Below are 13,733 nucleotides of genomic sequence, written 5' to 3' on the forward strand. Positions count from 1 at the left end.
AAAAAAAAAAAAAAAGAAAAAAAAAAAGATAAATCCTTCTCCAACCCAACTGCCAGTCAGAAACTTTGTTTTAGAAATTCTAGAAGAACCACTGCTCATAAGTATGAATCTCTGCAAGTCTGCAAATGTCAGTTTGTTGTGTGTGTGTGGTTTTTTGTTGTTATTTTTTTTTTGTTTTTGTTTTTTTTGAGACAGTGTCTTGCTGTCACCCAGGCTAGAGTACAGTGGCACAATCATGGCTCACTGCAGCCTCCAACGCCTGGGCTCAAGCGATCCTCCTGCCTCAGCCTCTGTAGCAGGTAGAACTGTAGGTGTGTACCACTACACCTGGCTAATTTTTTATAGAGAATGGGTATCACTGTGTTGCACAGGCTGGTCTTGAACTCTTGAGCTCAAGGGATCTTCCCACCTCAGCCTCTCAAATTGCAGGGATTACAGGCATGAGCCACTGTATTGGGCCAGTCTGTCATCTTCACACTCATTTCTCTGACTAGCTCTGTGGCCTTGGTTAATTTACTGAGCTGTTTTGAGCCTGAGTTTCTCATTTGTAAAATGGGGACCTTAATTCCACCCTCAGAGGACTGCTGTGGGGCAATACCAGGCATGACTGCTCAACGCATTACTTCCCTTTCTTCCTCTCGCCAAAATGTTCCTGTACTTTCTTTCCTTCAGGTAGATGCAGGTGATCTTTGCTTGCTGCCTCAGCACCCTAGACATGTGGTGACCCAGACCCTGTCCCTGCAGAGCTGGACAGAGGCGGAAGCAAGCCTGGCACCCAGGCATCTGAATGTCCCGCCATTCTTTTTGCTGGGGGGGGGGTTCCAAGCGCTGAGAGCCCCTCTGCTGCCTGCCCTGATGGTGACAGCAGGTACCATCAAGTCTCCCTGGTGGTCACATTTTCTAGCCTTGCAGATAACTTGACGAGCATCTCTGCAGGGCTGCAGCTGGTGCAGGGATCTGACTTTTACATCAGGGGAAAAAAGATAAGGTACAGTCACCTCTCACCTCAGTAAAGGGTGTCACGCTCCAGTGCCTTCCAGTGAGCAGGCATCTCGACATTTCGTGTGATGGGACTTGTTCATGATGAAATGTGCTGCTGCCCTCTGGATGAGAAAGGCCACACGCGAGCCAGGGAGGCCTTCCCCATTGTGAGTGAAGGACTGAAAGGCTTGGTGGCAGGACAACCAAAGGGGTAGGGGGGTCGGGGTGGGGGCACAAAGGGGGCCAGCCATGAATGAGTGTTTGTAGAAAATAAAGAAGTAAATCTTGGTATTGAGTCAACAGATTGGTGCTTCTAGGTACTGTGATGATGAGAGTGTGAGATTAGAAAGGCCCGCTGAAATCAACCGTGCATCTGCAGACAGGGGACCACTAGGTACTCACTGCAAAGGATGGAGTAGCTTGAGCCAGCGGTTTGAGAACCAGCATGGGCAACACAGGGAGACCTCGGCTCTACAAAAAAATAAATCAGCTGGGTGTGATGGTGTGCACCTGTAGTTCCAGCTACTTGGGAGGCTGAGGCAGGAGGATCATATGAACCCAAAAGTTGGAGGTTGCAGTGAGCTGAGATAGTACCACTGCACTTCAGCTTGGGTGACAGAGGGAGACCTTGTCTCAAAAGAAAAAAAAAAAAAAAATTCAAGTAGATCCATATTGAAATGGAAAGATGCTTACTTTACATCTTGTAGAGTAAAAAAGAAGCAACATGTACAATATGACTCTTTTATGTAAAACTGATTGCATGTCTGTGTGTGTGTGTGTGTGTGTGTGTGCAGAGAGGTGGCTGGAAGGACATTCATCACAATGTTTGCCACGGCTGGCACTGATGGTGGGATTTCAGGTTATTTTGTGCTTTTCTGTCTCATTTCCATTTGTTATAATGAGCATATATAATTTTTAGAGCCCCCAAGCACTATTTTCATTTAAATGAAAACAGCAGACTCTTCTGTACTTTGCATTATCTCTTAAGGAAATCATCCACTTCCACTCCCGCCAGTTGGAACTGCTGGGATGCTGATAATAGGGCTTCTCTCACAGGCTGCCGTGAGGGTGAAATTCACATCTGAAGGCACAGGCTCGGTGCCCAGGTCTAACATAAGCTGACTGGAAACGCTTTCCTCTAAAAGAGGAAGAGTGGGGCTGGGTGGGGTGCGAAGGGCTGAGTCACTGACTCGGTCTCGAAGCCTGCATCTCAGTATTTAGTGGCTGAGACCAGGGCCGCTGCACTGGGCCACGCCAGGGTCCTATTCAGAGTATAGTATATGCGATCCCCAGATATTTGGGCAATGGCATTGTGACTGCACCTGGGTGCCACAGTGGCTTCCTGTGATGCCAGGCTCAGAGGTGAAGACACCAGCCTGCCTTCCTTACTTAAGTAATGGAGACAAGGTCAGACGCGGTGGCTCATGCCTGTAATCCCAACACTTTGGGAGGCTTAGGAGGAAGGATCGTTTGAGCCCAGGAGTTCAAGACCAGCCTGGGCAACACAACAAGGCCCCTCCCACCTCTATAAAAAATAAAAAAATTAGCTGGGTGTAGCGGTACATGCCTGTAGTCCCAGCTACTTGAGAGACTGAGGTGGGAGGAATGCTTGGGCCTGGGAGTTTGCACGGCCACAGGGAGCCATGACTACGCCACTGCACTCCAGCCTGGACAACAGAGTGAGATCTTGTTTCAAAAACAAAAAAAAAACTAGTGGAGACTATTCACCTTACCTTATTGACCTTGAGGACGGCGGGGGTTGGAGGGATTTCCCAAGATGAAGAAGGTGAAAAGGACCTGAGGCAGAGTCCAGGGCCTGGGGGAGGCTCAACAAATTGTCGTTTGTTCCCCGGATGAGAAATTTTCCAGGTGGACAAGGGAGGAATTAGGCGTGTAGAGACAAAGGGGATAAAGCTGCACATCTGGGTAACGGCAATGAAGGCAGGATAGAGAAAAGCAGCTGAGTGGCAACTTTTTCACAGGCATGGATTTGTCTACATTAAAATAGGTTTCTTGAAACATCATTTTTGGAAATGCCTTCACAGAATGAAACACAAACGTATTGCTGGTGTACACAACTCCTATAGAAAGGTGTCCCCTCCCCGTCCCAACCCCTGCCACAAATGGCTGCCAGACTCCCTAGGTGGACACAGCCACCAGCTCACGCAGGGATTGGCAATGCGTGCTGATACTGGACACCTTTCCAGGAAGCCACTCCAAAGACAGCAGCATTTCAAAATGCTTTTTGTTGTTGCAATCTCACCTAGGATCTTGGCCCTCAAGGAACGGATTTGACAATGTGCGACCCTAGACTTGTGTGAATAAAATAGACCAGAGAAGGAGATAGGGTCTTGGAGCATTAGAGATACTATTCTTCTGACATGGGCTTCTAAGAAAAACTTAGATTGTAGCAAAGAATCAGAAATTCTATTGTCAGCAGAGAATCTCCCTCATTGAAGAAAAAAATGGGCGGATGATTGCACTTGTTAGATACTAGCAATCAAAGCTAGTGCTTCTGTAGTACGCTTCCTGTTCTAAGAACTCTGCATACATGGGCTTCTGTAGTCCTCACTCCCATTTTACAGATGAAGAAACTTTGCAGGGTTGACTTGCCCAAGGTCACACATCAGCAGAGAAGCCACTTCACTGGGGGCAGCAACAACTATCGGTGTATGTCCTGGTTTATGCAGTGTCTCAAATGCCACATCTGATTCCTACGCTTGCCCCGAGCGACACATGTTGACAAATAAGGAAATGGTAGCTCAGAAACAGGGAGGGGCCTTGCTCAAAGCTTCATGGTTAATGAGGAAACCAAGTTTCCAGATTCCAGAGCTTGTGCTTTTTTTTTTTTTTTGTAAACTCAGGGGTCTGTGAGTTCTTTAGGAACAAGATTTTCTGTTTTCAATGTGATAATCTTGAAAACAAAAAAGCGAAAAACCCATTGGCAATGAAAATTTGCAATCTGAAAGACGTTTTAGGGGAACAGGCGTTGGTTATTGAGTTGTCTTTGTGGTACTTTTGGGTCTGCAGAGATGGAAAATGGAAAAGGAGTTTGCTTGTTCCCAAATGGAACAATGAGTCTTACCAGGCCCTTTCGCTTGGTGATAATGTATTTTAAAAATCTCATTTTCTGTTCAAATTTATTTCAGTCTGTTTTTGATATGACTTGAATTAAAAAAAGAAGAAGAAGAAAAAAAAACAACTCTTCAGGTGATGTCCCAGAAGTTGAGCTAAAAGCAGAGCTTTCTGGGTTGGAGGTGGTTGCTAAGGAGTCCTTCCGTTCAGGTGGGATCAGGCTGCAGCTGTGATGGTTTCACACCGAGGCCAGCAGGATCGTGCCCAACTGAGCTTTCTTATGAAGTGGCCCCACAGGCCTCAGAGTAGCCAGACCAGCCGGACAGTGGAGGTGCCAAGCACCATCCATGCCGGAACAAGCCCTGGCAGTCACAAGAGAAGCGGAAGCTTCTGGTGGCAGAGGGAAGCAGGAGCTCTGACACCCGGGGGAAGCTTCCCAACTGCTGCCATTTTGCACAGGCCACAAGATATGGCAAGGAAGGCCAGGGATGAGCTAGAAAGAGGGATTCTCGTGAATCCTGAGATAAGGCTGACAGCCATCAGAAAGGTGCAAGTTCCTGTCATTTCGTTTCAAATTCCCTAAATTGTCATCTTTTGAAGTGAACTTTCCATGTGCAGGCCTTTTTACCATTTCACAAAAGCCCTTCTTGTAAGTTATGTGTGTTGATCCATTTGGGCACCTAGCACAGATGAGAAGGTCGAGGCCCGGAGACTTTGCGCTCCAGGGCTGTGCGGCTGGTTCTGTCTCCAGCAACACAGCTCTGACAGCCAGCGAGAGTATACTTTATTAGTTTTATTTTTATAGGGTAAAAAAGCATAATTGAGAAGTAGCTAAGTCCCTAAACGACACTCATGGAAAGCCATGGTAGTTCCACAGTGAGCCCATAACAAAGCCACTGCCATTTGCCTCGTAGCAGTTTAATGAAATGGCAAACAGCACCCAGGAGGAAATGAACAGTGCCATAGGTTGGAAACTGAAACCTGCACATTCGTGGCAAATGTCACTGCATTTACAGGGAGAGAAAAAAAAACCACATGACTCTCCTTTGTATGTTAAGGACTTTTTATTTTCAGGCCCTTTCAGAGGAATCAATTCCTTTAAACCTTTGTAAAATGCCACAGGAGCCAAGGTTAAGCAATGCTCTTAACTTAGGAACTGACCCTCTCCAGGCAGAGTCTCCAAAGTAGATTACCTCGAAATCTCAAAGAGGCAGTTCTACAAGAGGAGCCTTTGAAGAAGCCAATCCTGTTTTCCATTGTTTTGCTTTCACACAAGTTGAACTTGAACTCTTACCTTTCTCCATTTATAACAACCAAAATCCACCTTAAAAAATTAAAGGCTGGGTGCGGTGGCTCATGCCTGTAATCCCAGCATTTAGGGAGGCCGATGTGGATGGATCACCTGAGGTCAGGAGTTTGAGACCAGCCTGACCAATATGGTGAAACCCCATCTCTACTAAAAATAGAAAAATTAGCCAGGTGCAGTGGCGGGTGCCTGTAATCCCAGCTACCTGGGAGGCTGAGGATGCAGTGAGATCGCGCCACTGCACTCCAGCTTGGGTGACAGGGCGAGACTCTCTCAAAAAAAAAAAAAAAAAAGATTGCAAGTAATGGCTTCTGTGGAAGCAAATCTTGATTTAGGGGCACACAATCTCAGACTCCACCCGCTCGGGATACACAAACAGGAAAGCCAGACGCTCTCTGGGGACCACACTTGTGGCTGCCCACACTGCTCTGTAGTTGCCAAGAGGGTGGGAAGTAGAGACAACAAAGAACGTGAAATGAAGCTCTTTGTCATCGCCGTCTCGGATGGTGGACTCCCGCCTGGGAGAGGCTGGTGGCCGGCTGCTGCCAGCTCACTCCCCCACAACTGCAATTCCTCTTTCCCCGTCACACTGCTATTTCTAAATCAGCACTGTAATCAGAATGATTTCCATGAAAACAAAAGCTCATTTTCCTAACTTGCGCTCCAATGCGTGTGTCGTTAAAGGCCTGAGATCAGAGTCTGGTGGTTTTCCTGTTTCAACCTGACTTTCTGTCCCTAGGGTATATAAATAACCTACTCCTAAGTTTGCTCCTCGAATGACAATCAGTTTTATTTCATGAGTTATGGTGTCCAAATGAGTTAATTTGCTTTTGTCACCGTCTGAGTCAAAATAGGCCACCTGCAGGCCTCATGCAAAATTTAGAAACTGGATAGACGATTTAAGCCTCAAAAATGCAAATGATTTTTTTGGGGTGCACACAGGAGAGAACGGATCTGGGGTGTGGTCAGCAGATGACCAGCCGTGGCCTTAAAGGCAGTTTCCAGTCTCTGCAGCTGTGGGATGAGGGTGAAGTCCCCTATTTGCTCTGCTTAGCCTCTCTGTTGAGTATTTAAGAAATCCTGATTCTCCGTGTTCTGCCAGGGAGGATACTGCAGAAAGGTGGACTGGTGTGGCCATTATTTCAGCATCTTCACCATGTACGGGCCTTGTAATCTGTAGCCGATCTTTCTATAATAATTCCTGGTGCCGACCCCTGCAGAAAAATTGAAGTAAAAAAAAGGAGCGTTCACTTTAGTAATTCTCAAAAGTCGGCATGTGCTTCCCTCAGCCTTATACCCTTCCCCCACCCAGAGACCAAATTCTCTCTCACATAAAATCTCAGTTTAATAAGTTTGGAACATTATTACTTTGAATTCAGGCTGCATTAAAATACAGAAACTGCTAAGTGGAGAGAAGTTAGTCTCTTTCCCTGATTTTTAACATAAGCTCAGGGTATGTGACACACATACTCACAGGCAACAGCAAATGTGCTCACCCGTATGTTGGAGCCTGCGTATTCACTATCCTACAGGCAGCACCAAGCACTACCTTAGGTGTTACAGGTGGACGAGAAGAGGTAGATTTACTGTCTGAGCTGCCTATGCTTCAGATGAGGCCAAACGATGGATGGTTTCCCAGACGTTTTAAAGAGAGAAGAGTGGGGGGAAAGATGGAATCTCCACTCAAGTAGCGAAGGTATCTTCACCCAGTAGCGAAGGTACACTTGTGGCTGCTGTCAGAAGTTGTTGGGAGTATACAAGGCTTAACAGGAAAAAGTGTTTTCCTCATTAGCTGGTGTCAAAGAAGCAGGTTTGCTGCAATGGCCCTGGCTCATGAAGTGTGGTCTGTGAACAGAAGTGTAGGCTTTCCACAGCAAGCAACTGTCCAGTTCTCTGGTGACACCAACTGGGTGTTCTACAATTTAACTCAATTTGAATACTACCTACTCTGATGAGCACAAGGCCCCCTAGTTCCAAGCTTGGTCCAGACACTGCCCCACAACTTCAGACACCAATTGCAAGCAGAGGGTCTGCAGGTTGCCTACAACTGCTGTCCGACTGGGCTACAAATAGAGGGTTCCTACAAGCCCTTCTTCACATTTGATAATTTGTCATAATGGCTCATAGAGCTCAGGGCAACATTTACTTACATTTACCAGTTTATTCCAGGATATGATAAAGGACACAAGTGAACGGCCAGGTGAAGAGGCACACAGGGTGAGGTCTGGGAGGGTCCTGAGCACAGGACTGTCTGTCCCCACTGTGCTGGGGTGCACCATGCTCCCAGAAAGTGGATGTGTTTGCCAAAATGAAAAGTTCTCTGAACGCCATCTTTTAGGGATTTTATGGAGTTTCACCGTGTAGGTATGATCAATTACTAACTCCATTTCCACCCCCTTCCCTCCCTGGAGGATGAAGGATGGGGCTGAAAGTCCAACCCTCTCATCATAGCTTGATCTTTCTGGTGACAGGTCCCCACCCAGAAGCCCACCAAGAGTCACCATATTAGAACAAAAGATGCCCCTTGAACCCCTACAGCTCAGGAAATTACAAGGGTTTTAGAAGCTCTATGTCAGGAACCAGGAACAGAGACCAAATTATATTTTTTATGATGTCTCAGCATTCAAGGAACATGAACTAGTTGAAGTTGGTACGAAAGGTCCATTACCCTTGCATACTGGATGCGTTCCTCAAAGAGCCCGGCTGTCTGTATCTGGCAGTGAGACAGCTGAGGCTGGGCGGGGAGAGCTATCAGCAGCACCTGCCGCAGGCACTCCCTCGCTCCCTCTCTGCATGTCCCTGCACTGGGCTTTGGAGAAGTGCATCTCCTGATTCTTCTCTAGCTCACTGGCTGCTCTTCCTCAGTCTCCTTTGCTGGTTCCTCCTCGTATCCCTAACTGAAATCACTGCAATATGCAGCTCTTCTGTGCACATGCTTCCTGTGACACTGAGCGTAAACCTGCATATACACTGGCAACCCCTAAATCTGTCACTCAGAGCCTCAGATTCGTCCACAGGTGCTGCACGACCCACCTCAATGTCTAAATCGGCATGGGAGGTGTAGCAAGTCAAAAACTCAACTCCTGGTGCCCTGCCCCCACAAGCTCCCTCCCTCAGGAAGCTCCCTCTCTGTAAATGGCCACTCCACTGCCAGTTGTTCAGGCCAACTGATTCCCATCTTTCTGTCAAATTCCAAACCAAGAGACTTGAAGAAAATGAAAGAGGAAGGCCTGAGGCTACAGGGGTGGGGAAGGATTCTAGGGAGCAGGAAGAACAAATGTGAAAGCCCTGAGATGGGCATGAGTTCGTCCTTACTCAAGGAACAAGGAGGCACCATCATGCAGGTCTCCTAAGGAATCTGGCTTTTATTCTGAGTGGGATGGAAGAATGAGAGGATGCTGGTCAAAGGAGGGACACGATCTGACTGCTGCTTTGAGAACAGAATGAAGGCTCCAGGAGGGCAGGGGTTTTGTTCTGTTCACTGTAGAGCTGCTAGTACCCAGAGCGATGCCTGGCACATGTGAGGTACATGGTGAATATTTGCTCACTGAACGGATATGTTACCAAGGGCAGAAACAGGGAGACCAGGTAGGAATCGATGACAATAATCCAGGTGGGAGATGGTGGTGGCTCAGGCTGAGTCACAGTGGTGAAAAGTAGCCGGAGTCTGGGCACATGTGGAAGGCAGAGCGAAAAGAATCTGCTGATGGATGTGGGGTGTGACAGGGGCCAAGGTGACTCCAAGGTATTTAGCCTGAGTAAAGGAAGAGTCTGGAGAAATAGGGGCCAAGTGACTCCAAGGTATTTAGCCTGAGTAAAGGAAGAGTCTGGAGAAATAGGAGCCACTGTTGCCTGGGAGTGAGGAGACGGTGGGAGGAGCTGCAAGGGGAATCAGGAGCGGGGCTCCAGTCAGGCTGCATGTGGAATGGCTGCTAGACATTCATGCCAAGATGCTGAACACTGATTTTGGAAGCGTTTCTTGTTCTTAAAGAGACACAGGGAGTGCTATGGGTTAGGTATTTGTCTGCTCTGAAACTCATGTTGAAACTTAATCCCTATTACTGAGAGGTGGGGCTACGACGAAGTGACTAGAGTGTGAGGGCTCTGCTCTCATGAAAGGATTCATCTACTCATGGACTAATAGGATAATGAGTTCTGGTGGTTTTACAACAAGAGGAACAGGGTCCTGAGCTGGCATATGCAGCCCTGCCACTGCGTGATGCCATGTGCTACCCTGTGCCACCGCAGGACTCCACAGAAAGTCCCCACCCTCAGGAAGGCCCTCACAAGATCCAGCCCTTCGACTTTGGACTTTTCAGCCTCCAAAACTGTAAGAAATAAGTTCCTTTTCAGGTATTCTGTTAAAAGCAATTGAAAATGGACTTAGAGAGGGATGGTCTCTTTTCCTGGATGTTGCTTTGCAAGGTAATTTTGGACTGGGGCAGTTGTCTTGCAAGGGGCTGAAGTGGCTGATGCAGAGTGAGAAGGCATAGCCACCTGGCTTCTTTTGGAAACTGTTGAACCCTAAATTAACCAGTCCCAAAGCTTCTCTATATATTTCTTATGAAATATTTTCCATTTGGTTTAAGCCATTTTGAGGATATTTTTGATTTTAAGTATACAGCTCGGTGTTGCTAAATACATTCACACTGTGGTACAACCATCACCTACCCATTTCCAGAACTCTTTATCTTGTAAAGCTGAAACTCCGTACTCACTGAACACCAACCCTACTCCCCATCTTCCAGCCCCTGACAACCCCCATTCTACTTTGTGTCTGCATGAATTTGACTCCTGTAGATACCACATGGAAGTGGAATCATGCAGTATTTGTCCTTTTATAACCGGCTTATTTCACTTAGCACAATGTCTTCAAGGTTCATGCATGTTGGGTACAAGCCACTGAGCTGAGTTTTCTGTGACTTATAACTAAAAATATCATAACTGACAAGTAAGCTCAAGGACAGGAAGAGAAAAACAAACGAGGTCAAACCACTATTTAAAATCAGAATTCAGAGTAATTCTGAACTCACTGCTCTCCTGTTTAGAATCACTAATGATATGTCCCAAGATACAGTTCAAATTCCTTAGCCTGATCCACAAAGTCTTTCCTGCCCAGACTCTTCGACTTTAGTTCCTGGCACAGTTGACTAGGTCCAGAATCAACAAACCAGGCCTGGTGTCACCACCCAAGCTCAGCCACTGCCTCTGGGCGCTTCCCTCAGCAGCTGCCCAATCTGTCTACAAGGGCACTCCCAGCCACCCTCCCACTCATCCCCGAGGTCCCACCAGGAGACCTTTGCAGATACTTCCCCTATCTACAAAGCCAGAATTCACAGCACCCTCTCTCCAGGCTGGCTGTGTGCCTTAATTAGAGTTCCATTGTTTTAGTAATCACACTGCACAGGTCTGTCTCCCTCCCTAGGATGTCAGCTCTTTCAAGTCAATGGCTTCTATCATCAGTGTCTGGCATATAAGCAAGATGCAATAAATGTTTGCAGGTCTCTCATATGCTGGTCAGCTATTCTTACGTTGTGTATATACAAAGAAATGTGTTCCTGGAGGATGTATGTGGAAAAAAAAAATGGCTCTCTGTTGGGTGTTGGGTAATGGAATGATTCAATGTACAAGAGCTGAAGGGCAGGACGACTTCTTAACCTAGGTACAAATTTCCTACCTTGTTAGCTGAGAGATTAAGAGGCACCTTCCTGACTTATATTATTATCTCTATCTAACAAAAACTGCCCCAAATCTTTCAGAAATATTTCTGGCTTTTCATATTTCTATTTTACTTTTACAAAACAGATACTGTTTTCCATGGACTTAAAACAATGTATCTTGGAGAATGTCAAACACATAAAAGTGCAGAAGACAGTGCACTGAACCTCCCTGCACCCATCACTCAGCTTTAGCAGGGACAATTCACCCAGGAGACCTCTTTTTTTTTTTTTGAGATGGAGTCTTGTTGCCCAGGCTGGAGTGCAATGGCACGGTCTTGGCTCACTGCAACCTATGCCTCCCCAGGTTCAAGCAATTCTCCTGCCTCAGCCTCCCAGCTTTAGGTGTGAGCCTGGCCACAGGTGCCCTTTTTTTTTTTTTTTGAGATGGAGTCTTGTTGCCCAGGCTGGAGTGCAATGGCACGGTCTTGGCTCACTGCAACCTCCGCCTCCCACCCAGGAGACTTCTAAGCTTCGAGCTTTCTACTCACATGAACTTAGAAAACATCTCTAACATTTCCTTTTGGTTCTGCTCAGCTCAGTTCTTGGAGACATGTTTAGTTTTGCTCTTTTATATGTCCTCTGTCAAATGAAAATGATGGCCTAATTTTCAGAAGGAAGATGTGTAATTGTTGGTCCAAGAGCTTCACTTCCAAAAATATGCATCAACCTATATTTGTCTACCATAAATGGCTGCAGAGGTGAGAGAGAAGAGTTCCTTACATCTAACACAGGACCAGACAGTCCTTGGATAACCAGAAAGTTCAACAATCAAGAGTGCCCTGATTTCTTAGGCATGCTGGTTGAAAGAGCTGCTTTACTGGGGTACATCTAAGCATTTCTCATCATGATTCCCATGGAGCTACAGGCTCCTTGGGCCTTCTACTTTTTCCTTTCTACAGGAGGTGTGCCCTAGAAACGATTACCACCTTGGGCAGGGGCACTCAGGCCTCACGATGGGCCTTTTGGAGGAAAGCTGTGTATTGAAGCTCTTGTCCTTATTTTCAATAAGACGCGGCAGGCCTGAGATGGCGAGCTCAGCCCTGAGATGGAACACTGTCTCTGGGTCCTCTGAGAAGTGCTGGCATCCAGGGGAGGGAGCTTCACCTCTAGCCAGTCTGGACTCTAACCTCTGCTCACCTAAAGAGCTAAATTTCTTTCTGCCTCTTGTTTTTTGAAAGAAAAATTTCCTCCTGTTTCTATAACCTGCAGAACAGGTTGGGAAAGGCATTAGCCCTGCACTTAACTACCAGGGTTGGGGTGAGGGCCTTGCTCTGCTCTGATCCCCTCTCCATGTTCAGCAGGGCTCCCAGAAAGTCCTCTGTCATAGTAACTTTCCTTTTGTTAGCCAGCCAAGAAAAAGCAATCATCCTTCAGAGCTGACGTCAGCCACCCTCCTGGACTGACGTGCAGGCTGCCTGGACCGTCTCCGAGTCCTCAGCCTAACTGCTTTGCCTCCCCTAGAGGAGAGGCGCCCACAGGCTGTATGAGGAGCCAAGTGCTCCCCTGGGATGGGGAATGAGCAGGAATTCACTCCATGCAGCAGCCTCAGGGTGCCCTGCTACAGAGCCAGCATTAAGAACAGCAGGAGTGGGGAGAGTCCAAATGCAGACTTTGTTTTGTAGCACTTTGGAAGGCCAACAGGGTAGATCATCTGAGCTCAGGAGTTCGAGACCAGCCTGGGCAACATGGCAAAACCCTGTCTCTACTGAAAATACAAAAAATTAGCTGGGTGTGGTGGTGAGTGCCTGTAATCCCAGCTACTCAGGAGGCTGAGGTGTGAGAATTGCTTGAACCTAGGAGGCAGAGGTTGCAGTGAGCTGAGATCACGCCACTGTACTCCAGCCTGGGGGACACAGTGAGATTCTGTCTCAAGAAAGAACGGCAGGAGTTGGGGGAGTCCAAACACTGGCTTTGTTTTATCCTCCCAAGTTCTCTCATCTGCACCCTGAGCTTTCCTACATGACTTTTTCCTACTCTGTAGGCAGGATAAATATTTTTATCTTCCCCACTCTACCACAATGATGATGAGATGGGTTAGGTGAAACAAGAATACCTTGCAAAGTGCCTAGAGTGAACAGCTTCTGTGGTGGCCTCCCCTCTGCCTCTGCCCCAGGACATCCACCCCCTTTGGGAGAAGAAAACAAGCCTGCTTATTTGTACATGAGTTTTACTATATATAAATTATTAAAATGACTTCCACTGCACACTTTAGATCAATTACAGATAGACCCATGGAAAGGGGTTACCTTAAAGGCAGAGGACACTGCTTGCTCTGGGATAGGCTGAGAGGAGCAGTCATTCAGCACTCAGTGGGAAAGCCCCTCTCCCAGGGATGACCTCTGGCTACTGCTCCAAGGCGGGCTGGCAAGAGCCCCTGGCCTCCCTGTGAATCTCCAACCCGGAGGAGACCCAGGGGTACAGTGTCTCTCTGATCCTTTTCTGAACCAAATGTCCTCAAGCCCCTCACGATGAGAAAGAAATCCTCTGCTTTGATTCCATGTCCCTCTCCAAAAGATACGCACCATGTGGCTTAATCTGCTAACTCGAAGGATTTGGGAAAGGGGGGAAGCACAGGCAATGCATATGCTGGAGCCTGGGCCCCTGGCTACAGGAACACGCTCATCCTGGGCTGCTCAATGCTCTTTACTAAA

The 13,733-nt window shown here is 47.3% G+C and overlaps 1 protein-coding gene across 6 annotated transcripts in view; it reads right to left on the minus strand.

Moving 5' to 3' along the window:
• Positions 1-6,126: 6,126 nt before the first annotated feature.
• The window catches only part of ELP3 (elongator acetyltransferase complex subunit 3), a 108,245-nt gene continuing 100,638 nt past the window's right edge, over positions 6,127-13,733 (minus strand). For all 6 annotated transcript variants that reach the window (XM_011944568.1, XM_011944572.1, XM_011944569.1 and 3 more), the window contains one exon: positions 6,127-6,576. In XM_011944568.1, the coding sequence (XP_011799958.1) occupies positions 6,500-6,576 (77 nt within the window). In that variant the 3' untranslated portion in view covers positions 6,127-6,499. The remainder of the gene's footprint in view (positions 6,577-13,733) is intronic.

The sequence above is a fragment of the Colobus angolensis genome, unplaced genomic scaffold (genome assembly GCF_000951035.1).
Source record: "Colobus angolensis palliatus isolate OR3802 unplaced genomic scaffold, Cang.pa_1.0 Scaffold233, whole genome shotgun sequence".
In the NCBI taxonomy this organism is placed as follows: domain Eukaryota; kingdom Metazoa; phylum Chordata; class Mammalia; order Primates; family Cercopithecidae; genus Colobus; species Colobus angolensis.